The sequence below is a fragment of the Phyllobates terribilis genome, unplaced genomic scaffold (genome assembly GCF_046119375.1).
Source record: "Phyllobates terribilis strain yellow unplaced genomic scaffold, ASM4611937v1 Scaffold_1__5_contigs__length_1240528914, whole genome shotgun sequence".
Classification (NCBI taxonomy): domain Eukaryota; kingdom Metazoa; phylum Chordata; class Amphibia; order Anura; family Dendrobatidae; genus Phyllobates; species Phyllobates terribilis.
Genome location: NW_027362761.1, coordinates 180,943,125 through 180,958,827, shown reverse-complemented (window position 1 = coordinate 180,958,827; position 15,703 = coordinate 180,943,125). Strand labels below are relative to the sequence as shown.

At 41.5% G+C, this 15,703-nt stretch overlaps 1 protein-coding gene across 1 annotated transcript; it reads right to left on the bottom strand.

Annotated features, from left to right (window-relative positions):
- Positions 1-222: 222 nt before the first annotated feature.
- LOC141252843 (annexin A1-like) lies at positions 223-12,510 on the bottom strand. Its single transcript, XM_073670605.1, has 13 exons — positions 12,362-12,510; positions 8,699-8,781; positions 6,887-6,977; positions 5,571-5,665; positions 5,345-5,458; positions 4,928-5,018; positions 4,631-4,710; positions 4,420-4,476; positions 4,234-4,327; positions 4,044-4,139; positions 2,154-2,212; positions 1,163-1,285; positions 223-472 (listed from the first exon to the last, which is right to left on the bottom strand). Exons 2-13 carry the CDS (start codon positions 8,765-8,767, stop codon positions 410-412), a joined length of 1,032 nt encoding a protein of 343 aa, XP_073526706.1. The 5' UTR covers positions 8,768-8,781; positions 12,362-12,510; the 3' UTR covers positions 223-409.
- Between the last annotated feature and the right edge of the window lie 3,193 nt (positions 12,511-15,703).

The window sequence follows — 15,703 nt, the reverse complement described above, 5'->3', positions numbered from 1 at the left end:
TGCAATATAGACATTTCGCTTATGTGTAAAACAATATTCTTACCATGCCAAACCCTAAGTACTTTGTGCATTGCTACATAACTTTATCAAGGGTGCGAACCACAAGTCTAAAAATAAAGCTTTAATATTGGGGTAAAATGTGCATTTTAAGTATGGTTTTATTTTACTCCCCACCATTGGTTTATACAACTTCATGGAAGCCTTCTTGAATAGAGACAGTCATACTCCATAAACAACGTTTATTGTTAGATACAAAATGTGTTAGTCATTGGTTTCAGGTGAATTTGAGAAGATTGTTGGTGGACTAAATAGAAAGTGTAGTTTACATGATAATCACTTCAACAAGTCTCCTGTAGAAATGGCAAATGCAAGTAACAGAATTTCAAAATGACTTTAAAGAAAAAGCAATTTAGTTGTCAGGTCCACACAATGCCAGGACAATTGTTTCATAATCTCCCTTCAGCTTTTCCTCCTATAAAAAGAAACAGCATATATAAAAGGTAAACAATTAGCAAATGGCGCCTAGTATTAAGCTTCATATGCAGAATTATGTTAAAAAAATAATTTAAAATATCAAATTTCAAGCAGTAAAGTACCTTCCAAAAAGACAGGGCATGTGGCTTAGCAACTATAGAGAGACCGTTGACTCTCATAACACACAAGTCAAAGCATCTGCTTGTTATGGAGGATCAATAAAAAGCAGTAAAGACCAGCATTAAGAAAAAATAAAATTTTATGCATGGGACCTTATAGGGAAGGAAGGGGGAAAGTGTTAATAGTATGATTGGGGAAACAGTTAAATGATTTACCCCCAACAGGCATAACCACTACATTGCTGTCATACAGATTGATGCAGCTCCAGTAGGAGTACAATATTAAGTCACCAGGTCTAAAGTGTCCAGTATTCTGCATTCTTGTTTGTTGTTTAAATTAAAGCCAATTTTTATTGTGTCTACCAAGTGGGTGTGTGACTAACAGGTTTCTCTTGGGGGCATAAAAAAAAAAGCAAAAAACACATGTACGTGCAACATGGATGTCTGAATGAGGCCTTAGAATGTAAGTTTTATACATAATGACGTGTCCCATTAGTGGGTAGTTTTTGCATCATTAACAGATCTTGTTTCATAAGCACACACTCTTATGCCTGTATTTGTTCCCATACCATAATCGCTTGGCGCAGGGATTTGCCATAAAGCCTTTTGTAGTGAGTTTTGACGTCTTTAAGGTCAATTTCAGAGCGAGAAACCAACAGCCTAATTAGATCCTTGTGCTTGGTTCCTGAACCCTATGGGGAAAACAGGCATTTCAGTGGTTAAAATCAGTACACAGAAACCGGAATGGAAATGCAACTTTACAGAACTGATTATTAGGCTACAACCCCACATTCAGTATTGGTAAGCTAAAACCAGGAGTGGGTGATAAATACAGAAGTGGTGACGTGTTTCTATTATACTTTTTCTCCAGTATATGCAAGCCAAAAATCAGGAGTGGAACAAATAGTGATAGTGGGGCCGTAGCCTTATAGAACAAGCAATTAACATTCCAGTATTAAAACATTTTACAAGTTCACAGGCAGAGAAAATATAAAATGATAGATGAATAGAAGTTTGCTACAACTAATTAGTTTACCTTACAACTATAGTTCTATTAACTCAGATGCTTGATCAGCTAGTCCAGTTCTGGGTCACTGATCGACCCAGGACACATTCCCAGTGTCAGCACATGATCAGACCAATGTGTGAAGATCGGTTTCCCTTTTTGATGCATAGACAACTTCGCTATAAAAATTAGTAGAGAGCCAGCTCCCTTCACATACAGCGCTAATCACACAGGAAACTGTCCCCATGTCGCAACCACAACAGGAAACCAGGGTAATGATGCAGTCAGCAGATACTCTACATGGGCTAATCAAACCATTAGAAATCTTACCATTACCAGCAGAGATACTTTTTTTTTTTTGCCAGCTGAAAAACCAAGATGCCATCTGTAGCACCCAACTCCTACCCAATGTCAGTTACTTATGCAGAATATGTACATTTGCCTTTACTAAACTCAAAAATCCAGTCACTCGAGTCCTAATTCAGGTCATAAAACTAAATATATATTGGTAAATTCACTAAGTGACAAACATTTGCAGATATTACTCAACCTACCTTCATTGCCAGGAAGAATTTCTCAGCAAAATAAGCTGGTTTGCAGGTTATACATTTTACTGTAAAAAAAAAAATAAAATAAAAAAAAAATGATGAGGACATGATCTAAAGTTTGTAAGGTAGTAATGCTAAAATAGAGGTTGGCCACCTTTGGGGGGATATTTATTGTCTTTAACTTACGTGCATTTTAGCCTAAAGATATTTGCAATTGGGTTTCATTACAAATATAGAGAGTACAGAATCAGTTTCCCTGTACATAAATCCACTTAGAAGAGCACAGAGGAAGAAGAAAAAAAAAACCCCACTTCAAAAGACGCCTGCTAGAACAAACTCACTGACGGATTCTCCGGTAAAGTCGTCGGCCACTTTCCGCACACACTGACCAGCACTTCTGTCCATACAATGGCCGCTGGTCACATGTTTCTCCACAATTAGCCATTACATGGACAGAAGTGCTGGCCTGTGTATGAGGAAAGCAGCACTAAGAGAAAGTGGCCGACCCCTTTACCTGAGGGTCCATCAGTGACCTCGTTCTGGAAGTCTCATAAGTTACTTTCCTATCTGGACTAGGAGCCGCTGCACAGCATAAGGTCTAAGAAAAGGTACCAGAATAAAATCCTTAGAGTTAAACTGCAGTCAGGAAACTGCTCTGTCATATGGAGGTTTGTGCAACCCTCCAAGCATGTGCTTCCCCAGGCCATCAGTGACTCACCGCCGAAACAGTCGTGCTGGATGATGTTGCAGACATCACAAGGTTTACCAAAGCCTCTCCAGACTCCCATCTATCACGAGCCAGTTATGAACCTACACATCTGCAAAGAGCTCTTGGCATCAATTGAACTGCACATTGCAAGGCCGTGAGAATAGACCCCACAACATGATATCAGACCATCATGGAGTCAGTTTGACACCAGTAGATCATTTTCTAAGCCTTTGGCAGTGCTCCTCATACAAAGGAGCAGATACCGGTGCTTCTGTTGGGTTAATGCTCTCCTCATGTAATGGCCACTCTTGAAAAAGCAGATCGTTTGTACACACAATGTAGCAAAATATCTGAACAAGTGGCAACTGCAGCCCAATCACAGCAGCAGGGTCAATGACACTAGAAAAGCTAGAGAAGAACAGTTTTCTGTGGTTAATACCTGCAAAGACTTTTTTTTTTAAATAGTTGTCTTACTGGTACCTCCCCGGTGCACCAGTCACCTTCATTTGTACCAAAATTCACAATCTTATTTTTCCAAACTGGATAGATTGATATCCATAAAGTTTAGGCAACTTGGAGTTATATCAAGAGGCGGCTCAGGTTTGTAAACAGCTAAAATTGTTAAGCCTTTGTAAAAGCTAGCAACTTTTCAATTTAATTCTTAAACATCCTCACAGTTCAAGAAAGGAGTTTTTTTTTTTTTTTTTCTTTTAATTTTAACTGTCCATTTCCCAAGTTACCCATCACCTTTGCAGTGGCCAGTTTCCCATGCAAGGAGTACACACGTCTAAGCAGCTTGTGATTACTGCTCTTAGGCTAACATGATCCATGTATCCGGCCAGCTTCTGGGCTGCAGAGGCAAAGCCTTCACTAGCAGCATTGAAGACATGCATGTCAGGCTAACAGCTCAGGAGGGCTTCCAGCCTGAACCATTAGTCTTTAGGACCACATAAGGCCAACCCCTCCCCCTCCTCCACCCCCCAGCAAGCCGGAAAACAGAAGAGCGCTCAAAGCACAAATAAGAACCCCTTTTAGTGATCTTTCCATCCAGCCCCACTTCCCCCAGAGAAATGCATCAATTTCTGTCCAGTTTATTTTTGTAGTGAAATCTGATAATCGAGAGTAAATATGAAGCATTCCTATAGCTAATGTCTGTATACACATCTAAAAATCCCCATTCTACTCACCAAGTGAGATCAGACAGTTTTCAATGTCTCCTTTTAACTCCAGATCGAGAGCCTTAGACATATCATTTTTACTATATCTGGAATATCTCTTGAAAACTAAAAATCAAGTTACATATAAAAATAATTAATACACAGTACATCCTTCTCATATTGTATACACACTCTAAAGACTTCAGACGTACACCTTTACCTTGACAGAGATGTGGAACACTCCTTGAAGTTAGAATGTTTATGAATGCAGCCACATCTGTTCCTTTTCGTTTTTCTCCTGCATCATATAAGGCCTTAAAAAATATAAATTTAAAAAAAAAAAAAAAAAAAGTCACTTTATTTTCTTAAGTCAAGTAATAAACCAACCTTGAGGTTCAGTCCTTACCCTTGCATCATTGTCAACTTGCTCCTCATTTATAGCTGTGCTTTCACTGCGATCCCCCTAAATTGGAGGGAAAAGGGTTAGTTTAGTACTTCCGTAGATGGCTCATGTTGGCGGTTGCATTTTGGCACAATGTTCCTACAGAGTCATCTGGCCACATTTTTATAAAAACTAAGCGGAAAATTTACTAAATAGCATTTTCATAAAAAATTACCTTGATCAGAGCAAGAAGAGCTTTCTGGAAGTCTCCGGATGTATCAGAAGCCACATCTTTTGCCAGATCCTTTTTAAATTCTGAAATTCGAGGAGGTATGAGATTAGAGTAGTATTGAGATTTGTACAAGGTGTTTGTTTTTTTGGCGGATGTTCTTTTTCTCCCGACTGGAGCAATAAAATTCTATTAGCAACGAACATGAGACCAGTGTGTCATATCTTAATAGGTAGATCTCAAAACAAATTGTTTTTTTTTGTATTTTTTTGTCGACCTTGAGATCAGATTTAGAAGACACACCTTCTTTGTAAACCTTGTTTATTTCTCTAAGCTCATGATTGTTCCGTGATACTAGAATTTCAATCAAGGTATTTTCATCTGTTCCAAGACCCTGAAAAATATTGAAAAGATAAATGCGTTCAACAACTTTGAGAGGTCACCTTGTAATACATATAGTATATGTTTTAGGAGCAACATTTTACATTACACAAGACAATGGCTAGAAAAGATTACCAATACAGAAGCTATGACAACCGATCGAGCATAGTACAATATTTTAAGGCAACACAGTGAACAAAAATGGCTACAAAGTGCTAGGTACAAGTTCCCATAGGATAACAACTCCATAATGGCTCCATATTACTTAAAATGAGTCAGAATTCAGGCGTGTCCATGAATCACAACAAAAAAGCAGAATATATGAGGATAATATTTTACCTTGACAGCATTCTTCAAACAATGGGCATCAAATTGGGCAGGGGTTTTCATTAATCCCAGAACAACTTCCTCCAGATGGCTTGAGAGGGCTTTTTTGAATGCATCATCTAAAGACTAGAAGCAAAAGAGGTAGCAACGCAGAGCAAGTGTTAAATTCTGTATATTCAGCTACAAGCAAGAATAGGTCTGCACAATATGAATGTGAAAGGTCATATGTTGTTCCCACCTTGCCTGTTTGCTGCTGATAAGCAGCTTTAATTTGCTGCCGTTCATTGCTGGTTCTTTTGGTCAGGATGTCAATGATGGTGCCTTCATCAACACCTACAGGAAGAAAAAAAATAAAAATATATATGAAAATAAGAACACCTTGAACTTTAACATGAGGCCAGAGTATAAAACCATAACCTAGACAAAGTTATATAGTTTTAGAGAAGGGGGGGTTGGGGGGTTCCTGTAATAGTTATAACCGTCATCATTAAAAGAAATGTTGACACCAAGCCCAAGTTATTGGTCAAAGGTTCAAAGTTTGCAGTCAATTTATATTATGGTTTGTGGTAATATTTTACATTAGGTAACTTATAATTCCTGTTAAATGGGCACTCATTTTATGATATACGAGTGTTCAGGGCCCAACTTCTGGGGCCCCCCCACTGTTCAAGGAAATAAGAGGGATCTGATTCATTGATGCAGTCCTTACAGTCGTGCTCCTGGCTATAAGGTGCTGTAGATGGCCATGAAAATGGGACTGTCGTTGTGCATCGAAAGACTAAAGGGGACTTCAGCACTCTGGCCCCTTCATTCTCAGTATTGGTGGTTGTCTGATGGTCAGATCCCCACCAATCCTAAAGTGAACACATATGACGGACGTACCGGTGGAAGTTCGGGTTCTGGTACCAGACCTTTATTTCAAAGTTCGGTTACCCGAAATGGGAAAGGAAAAAAAAAAAATTCTCTAAGTTCAGATTCACCCATCTCTAATCACATACCCTATGGATATGATGTGAACAGAGCGTTTCAGAAAACATATTTATCACTGAATACTGTGGATGAACTCAGTGAAAACAGAATTCTGTAATGTTCCCCTACAGGTGACTGCAGATAAACAGATTTAAAAGGGAACCTGTCACCTCAACAAAACAGCACAAACCTGCAGATACAGAGTTAGGCCACGGCCCCACTATCAGTATTTTTTCTCAGCAGTGGGAGCCAAAACCAGGTGAGGAACAATCAGAAAGTCACCAATTCTGCATTTATTATACCTTTTCTCCGATTGTCCCTCACCTGGTTATGGCTTCCACTCCTGAGGAAAAAAAATACTGACCAAATACCGATAGTGGGGCCGTGTCCTTAATCTGCAGGTAAGTAGCGTAACAATGCTGCCCGGCCACCTCATTGAAACTGTGGCTAATGCCAGGAGAAGATAAACTGATGTATTTGACAGTTTTCTGTTATCAATGTAACCCTTCTAAATTATACACCCGGTCATTAAATGCTTTATTAACCAAATATAATTTTCACACAAGATTGTAAAGACAAAAGAACCTTTAGCTTTTATGGCTTTTTCTAAATTTGCTGCATCTTGAGCAGGATTGTATCCAGAAGATGCTTGGAGAGATGGTCCACTCTCCTCAGCCTGCAACATAAAAGGCACGATAAAGTCTTAAAATTACTACCGTATTCACTACGCTCACATTTCCTATTTCTTAATGTCTAAACTTTAGTCAGAGATGAAACAACATCACATAAGTCACCAATAACTCAAAGCTTGTAATGTGGATTGCAACACACACAAAAAGGCAAGATAGAGCTGTACATGAAGAAGGCCTAAGGCCTTAAAGATTTTTCAAGCCAAATCACTCTCAGAATGGTCATGAAAAAAGGGCGGGTGTGACTCAAGTTGTGTGTGACTAGCAGAGCTCAGTAGATCTGCCTCATCCTTCTTTTGACCTGCTACACCGTGTGGAGACCATGCATGCTATATTATAATTAAAGAAGCACTCCCACAAAACCTTTGTAAATGTATATGTAGTGTACCGCAAGTCCGGTAATATTCTCACCGGTCGCCATCTTCCCAGTTTCCAGCACTGCTCCAATTCTTTTCTCATTCACATGACTTCTATTCAGACTTGCCTTGTTCTGACGCTCCATAGACTCGGACTAGTAAAAAAAACACTTCCGGCTCACAAACCCCAGTGTGATCTTTTTAGTCAGAATAGAAGTCCCATGACCCAGAAGAGGACCAGAGCTAGAAACTGGAGGTCAGAAAGTGCATTACTGTACCTACATAGCTTAGGCAATCAGTTTTGTGAGAGTGCTTCTTTAAGTTCTACTGCTGGTATGGAACGGGTCATGGTGATAAGAGAATGTTTTCCTCTTTGTATAATGCTTAATAGCCTTAGGTCTGGCACATAGTGTCTGTATTGCTGCCACAATACCCAGGACCATTATACTATCTGGATGATATACAAGCTCTCAGTCCAGAACATTGGGACGTTACGATCTGTATTACAGCTGTAATACAGAATACAATAATGCAGCCATTAAGAGTCGTCCTTCTACTCCATTCACTTGAATGGGATAGAGCTGCAGTTCTCTGCAATGTCCAGTCAGGAGTGGCGATGTGTAAAGAAAATACTGAAGGGGCTATGACCATTTTTAGGCCATGTTCACACATTCAGTATTTGGTGAGTTTTTTACCTCATTATTTGTAAGCCAAAACCAGGAGTGGGTGATAAATACAGAAGTGGTGACGTGTTTCTATTATACTTTTCCTTTGATTGTTCCACCCCTGGTTTTGGCTTACAAATACTGATGTTCAGTATTTGGTCACCATTATACGTGGCCTTATCTAGTGCTTGCACCTTCACTTATTTGACTTCCTTCTGCAAGCAGAGCAGACATTTAAAGATGCAGCTCACCCCAAACTATTATTTGTCCATTTATTTGAGCAGCAAAGAGATGATCAAACACATTACGGAACACCGATGAATATTATAGGATTATCGTTGGTTAATGAAGAGGCATGAAAGCCAAGCAGCTAATCTTAGCAAGTATAGACATTGCAGAGAGCCTCCCGGAGAGGTTAGATGGGAGCGGCTGGGCTTGTCTCACTTGTGATGAGTAATCCTTAAGGCATTTGTACTAACAGGAATTTATGAAAACTTGTTGAACATGAAGCTGTGGAAACACTGTTATTCTAAGCTGTTCTGGAAAAAGACAGCCCTTTCTTGTTCTATGGACATACATGGGGTTAATAAATACTTTGAACACTGAATCCAGTAAGATACTAAAATGTTTTTTTAAAAGATCATATACTATATACTGGGCAATTAACTCATATTCGGTAACACTTACCGTACATGGGGCATGTCCACCATCTTCCAAAAAGTTTGCATTAGCGAGGAATTGTTGCATGAAAGACATGTTGATCTCAGTTACTAAAAACAAAAGAATATATTGTATTTAATAGGAGGCTTTAGGGACAATATGTACAGCAAGTTACACACAGGCACAGAGTAGGGAAACCGTAATAACTAAAATATACCATATATCTCTATGAAAAAAATAAATTGAAGTTTAGTGCAAAGCTGTTAGGACTTTTATCAGATTGTAAAAGTCACCTCCAATGTGGAGAATCCTAAGATAACAGTTAAAAGGATTGCCCGGAACTTTAAAAGGGACTGTCCGCACAATGACTGTTCAGACTGTCAAGACGAGGCCAATAATTTACATACACATCACCACCTGCTTGGTTTCTATCCATGGCCACCCTTCGCTGGCTCTATGAAGCCACAGCTGTCAAAGAAGAGGGAAGGGGATTGAAGATTTAGGGAAAACAAGCAGGTGGGAAGGTGTATTTAAGTGTTTGGCCCCGCCATGAAGCAGTGAGCACCTGTACTTGGTTTGAACAGTCATTCTGATCATCAATGTCTGATCGTTGGGAATGAGACACCCATTCCTGGGGGCACAGCTCCATCAACTGTATAGTGTCCATAGCTGGGTACTGCATATCCGCCCATTACTCAAACCAGGAACAGCTGATCGGCATGGGTGTGTGTTGCACCCCCACCAATCAGACATTGATGAAATGAGCTATCCCTTGGATGCACAACTTCAGTCTTTAAAGGGGTATTCCTATCTCAATATGTAGCTGGTGTAATAATATTATCAGATAACTCCAATTAGAAATTTAGCATAGTATTTTTGATTCGCCATATCTCTTTCCTCATGTGCAGGCATTGCAGGACCTTAGGTATCCATGGTTACATCCATTGATAAAGTGACAGTTAGCTGCTAGTGGTCGTAACCGTGGATAACCAAGGTCCTGCAACGCCTGCACATGAGGAAAGAGACATAGTATTTTTGATTCGCTATGCTACATTTCTAATTGGAGGTATTTGATAATATTACTACACCAGCTATATATTGGGATAGGATCTTGGAGTTAGGAATACCCCTTTAAGGGCCACCAACTGTGCATGTTTTCAGGATTTCCTTAGCATTGCATTTTTTTTCCGCTTGATTTGAATAGGTGACTGATGCAAACTTTAAAAAAAAAAAAATCTGAATGAGGTCTAGAAATGAGAAATTTGCAGCCCAATGAAACACCAATGTTTCTACATTAGCAGTCTAGTATGCTAAAATCAATACTTGATCAGCTGTTTTGTTTTTTCCTGTTGATCACCAACTTAATTTAGGTTTAGAGCGTTCGAGTCAGTGTTTACAAGCGGCATGTGAACACAGCTCAAGTTTACAGAAAAGGTGTAGGTTGTTACTCTTTAGCGATTAAGGGCGAGCGCCTTAGAGACCAGATTAGATATGGAATGAACAGTTTATACAAGATATGTTAAAACCAATAATAAAAAAAATAAAAATAAAAAAAAAAAGTAGAAAGAAATAGGAAAAGGGAACCTTTTTTGTTTTTAATATATGCTGGAAAAATATTTTATTAGTGACATTATCTGAGCCTTGGCATTTAAAGACGTTAGTGGCTTCATAATACTTCCTGCCAATTTACTCTCATGTATATTGTACCTCTTGGCAACCAATACGTGTACTGTTTATTTTGCTAGAAGAAATGCCTTTTGATTAACACTAAGCAAATAATGGGTCACTTGCAATCAAACTAGAAAACTAATGTCCATTGGCGGGTGCAGACCTCCTGAGTGTATATTTGTTTTACTCACTTATATAGCACCATTAATTCCACAGAGCTTTACAGACATTATCACTGTCCCCATTGGGGCTCACAATCTACATTCCCTATCAGCAGGTCTTTGGGTGTGGGAGGAAACCCACACAAAACACGGGGAGAACATACAAACTCCTTTGCCAATATTTTCCTTGGTGCGATCTGAACCCAGGACCCCAGCGCCGCAAGGCTGCAGTGCTCACCACTGAGCCACCGTGCTGCCCAAAAGTAGCCACCGTCATGAAGGTGTGCCTGGGCATCCAGCTACCATAGTGACCCATTTAGAAGAAACATATTGGAGCATGATTTCTTTGCAGTGTTCCACTGTATAGGAGAGCAGCACTTCACTATACTCTAATGCAGAGGTCCCCAATCTGTGGCTCGGAAGCCAAGCGTGACTCGCGGGCCTATGTTTTGCAGTTCGTGGTTCGTGGTTGTCTGCCAACTTGGTGCACTAGCACAAAGTCTAGCAAACTGCTATGAAGAGATAAACTTCAGATGGTGAGTTGTGAGTAGCCCCACACAGAAGAGCAGATCTAAATGCATATTTATTGGGGGGTGGGCACATAAGGCAAGCTGGAGATAGGAAGATACTATTAGGGGTTTTGAAGCTGGGTGCGATAGTTTGGTGGAAGTGCTTCATATGAGAATTCTGAATATGGGTAAAGTGGGAACCCCTGGATGTAAGATCACTGCCACCAAGGGAGGGTGGGACAAGGTGCTTTCTGTGGGGAAGCTTTGGCTGTCATAACGGCAATCAGGGCTGTGGGTGACACGGAGAATCTCTCAGAACTGAAAGAGGCTCAAGGCAAGAAAAATTAGGGACTACAGTTTTAAATGCTTATTCAGAAGTCAGTATTTTTCATTAGTGTTTGGTCACATTCACACATTCAGTATTGGAAATCAGTATTTGTAAGCCAAAGTCAGGAGTGGAACAGTATAATAGAAACACGTTACCACTTCTGCATTATTCACCCACTTCTTGGTTTTACTTACAAATACCAAAATTAAAAAAAAAATTCTAAATACTGAATGTGGGCTTTGTATGAGAAAACCAGGAGTGGAACTTACAGTGAAAAACTAATTGAGAGATTGACACCGGTTCTGAGCTTTAGCATACAAATACTGATGTGATTAAAGAGAGGCAAATGGGGCATTTAGGAATGGTACAATATACTATAGGAAAAGCTAAATTTAAAGGAAGTTTTTTTTTTTTTTTTTTTTTTGTCGTCCATTAATATGGGTTTCGCTAGAAACAAACCACCACGTCATAACAGTATATGCCTCAGGCACTAAATGATGAGGCACACCCTGCACCACCTCCCTTACATACTGGTATGGGAACAAAGACCAAAAGGGGAAAACTGATGGAAAATATGAAGTTACTCAGCTAACCAGGTTGTAACTGGTAATAAATAACATTTAAAAGTAAATAAAAGCATAGTGTGTGCATATATTTATCACACACACTATACTTCCTTCCTATGAGCATACTGCACAGAATTTGCTTAACAGTTAGTACTAAGCTAACAAACTTGGCAACAAGCAGACAAGGCTGTTTAATGTTTCCACATACAGATTTCATTTGCTTGTCCAGCACATAAGATGCCAAGGAGTTGGGTCGCTCCCTTTAGAATAACAAAATCCTTGTTCTATAAACTTACATTATATTGGCATTGTATACACAATAGTTACACCCATCATATAGAGAAAATGAAATCAGCAGTAATATTTCAGATCTGTCCTACATATCCAGCTTGCCTTGCAGCAAACAGTTAAACAACTAAAGGAAGAGGAAATTCTATTACAAAACTTTTCAGACCCACCTTGTGTTCCTGGAGAAAGAGATTGGAGATTTGTGGAGTGCTGTGGGGAGGAAGAGTAAAAAAAAAAAAGCTGAACTCCTGATTTAAGAACTTGTTAAACCACACCTAGCAACACACAGAGCCCTGAACTAGCCCTGATTGGTTGGCAATAGACTGTGGTTTCAGGCAATAGTGCTAGAAACACAGCACATTACTTCCAACATAGAAAATCCCTGGCATTTGGGTATGGAAGATTCTTTCTTACTTGGAAGAAAAAGTAGTATTAGAATCAGCACAATTGCAACTAGATGCGAGAAGATAGGTAATTTCTCATCCATCTCTCAGTAACATGCACAGAGAAATTAAAGGAAACACAATTTACCTGTAGATACAGTGGTAATCTGCAAGTAAATAGCATTTAAATCATGTCTGGCCGGCTTACTGGAGCTCTGCAGAAAATGGAGTTATATTCTCCCTGCAGCTGGTCACTTCCAGTCATCGGCGTGGTGTATGTAACTGTAAGGCCACGGCTCAGGGCCGGCTCCAGATTTTTCTGGTCCCCGGGCAAAAGAGTCTCAGTGGGCCCCTTTAACACATACCACGATTCATGATGCACAGATACCGCATAGAAATATAGGTATAGTACAATGCAAAGATTTCACTTCTTACATTACATGAGATATATCTATTGTAAATTCTACAATGGCTCAGGAACCGGAGAATCGCTCCACACAGTATACTGGCCCTCATATAACGCTCCATACGGAATACTGGCCCCCATATAACGCACCATACAGAATACTGGCCCCCATATAATGCTCCATACGGAATACTGGCCCCCATATAACGCTCCATACAGGATACTGGCCCCCAAATAACACTCCATACAGAATACTGGCCCCCATGTAACGTTCCATACAGGATACTGGCCCCCATATATTGCTACATGCAGGCTATTCCCCCCATATAATACCCTATGCAGGCGGTTCCCCCTTATAATGCTCCATGCAGGCTGTTCCCCCTCTTATAATGCCCCATGCAGGATGTCACTCCCCATATAATGCCCCATGCAGGATGTCACCCCTCATATAATGCCCCATGCAGGATGTCCCATCCCCCCATATAATGCCCCATGCAGGATGTCCATTCCCCCCATATAATGCCCTGTGCAAAATGTCCCTTTCCCCCACCATATAATGCCCCATGCAGGATGTCACCCCCCTCTTTATAATGACTCATGCAGGATATCACCCCCCTTTCTTTAAAATGCCCCATGCAGGATGTCACCCCCCTCTTTATAATGCCCCATGCAGGATATCTCACTCCTCTCTTTAAAATGCCCCATGCAGGAGGTCACCCCCTCATATAATGCCCCATGCAGGATGTCACCCCGCCATACAATGCCCCATGCAGGATATCAACCCTCATATATTGCCCCATGCACAATGTCACTCCCCCCATATAATGCTCCATGCAGGATGTCACTTCCCCCATATAATGCCACATGCAGGATGTCCCCCCCCATATAATGACCTATGCAGGATGTCCCTTTCCCCCTCATACAATGCCCCATGCTGGATGTCCCTTCCCCCCCATATAATTCCCCATGCAGGATGTCACCCCCTCTATATAATGCCCTATGCAGGATGTCACTCCCCCCCATATAATGCCCCATGCAGGATATCACTTCTCCCCCCATATAATGCCCCATGCAGGATGTCACCCCTCATATAATGCCTCATGCAGGATGTCACTCCCCCCCAGATAATGCCCCAAGCAGGATATCACTTCTCCCCCCCATATAATGCCCCATGCAGGATTTCACCCCCCATATAATGCCCCATGCTGGATGTCACCCCCCATATAATGCCCCATGCTGGATGTCACCCCCCATATAATGCCCCATGCAGGATGTCCCTCCCCCCCATTTAATGCCCTATGCAGGATGTTCCTTTCCCCCACCATATAATGCCCCATGCAGGATGTCACTCCCCTCTTTATAATGACTCATGCAGGATATCATCCCCCATTCTTTAAAATGCCCCATGCAGGATGTCACCCCCCCCTCTTTATAATGCCCCATGCAGGATATCACACTCCTCTCTTTAAAATGCCCCATGCAGGATGTCACCCCCCCATATAATGCCCCATGCAGGATGTCACCCTCCCATATAATGCCCCATGCCGGATGTCACCCCCCATATAATGCCCCATGCAGAATGTCCCTTCCCCCCATAAAATGCCCCATGCAGGATGTCACCCCTCATATAATGCCCCTTGCAGGATGTCACTCCCCCAATATAATTCCCCATGCAGGATATCACTTCTCCCCCCCCATATAATGCCCCATGCAGGATGTCACCCCCCCAAATAATGCCCCATGCAACATGTCACCCCTCATATAATGCCCCATGCAGGATGTCACTCCCCCCATATAATGCTCCATGCAGGATGTCACTTCCCCCCTCATATAATGCCACATGCAGGATGTCCCTTTCCCCCCCATATAATGCCCTATGCAGGATGTCCCTTCCCCCCCATACAATGCCCCATGCAGGATGTCCCTTTCCCCCCATATAATGCCCCATGCAGGATGTCACTTTCCCCCACCATATAATGCCCCATGCAGGATGTCACCCCTCATATAATGCCCCATGCAGGATGTTACTCCCCCCATATAATGCCCCATGCAGGATATCACTTCTCCCCCCATATAATGCCCCAAGCAGGAAGTCACCCCTCATATAATGCCCCATGCAGGATGTCTCTCCCCCCCATATAATGCCCCACGCAGGATATCACTTCTCTCCCCATATAATGCTCCATGTTGGATGTCACCCCCCCATATAATGCGCCATGCAGGATGTCACTTCTCTCCCCCATATAATGCCCCATGCAGGATGTCCTTTCCCCCCCATATAATGCCCTATACAGGATGTCCCTTTCCCCCACCATATAATGCCCCATGCAGGATGTCACCCCCCCTCTTTACAATGACTCATGCAGGATATCAACCCCCTTTCTTTAAAATGCCACATGCAGGATGTCACCCGCCCTCTTTATAATGCCCCATGCAGGATATCACACTCCTCTCTTTAAAATGCCCCATGCAGGATGTCACCCCCCCATATAATGCCCCATGCAGGATGTCACCCCCCCATATAATGCCCCATGAAGGATGTCCCTTCCCCCCCACGTAATGCCCCATGCAGGATGTCACCCCTCATATAATGCCCCCTGCAGGATGTCACTCCACACAATATAATGCCCCATGCAGGATATCACTTCTCCCACCCATATATTGCCCCATGCAGGATGTCACCCTCCCAAATATTGCCCCATGCAACATGTCACCTCTCATAT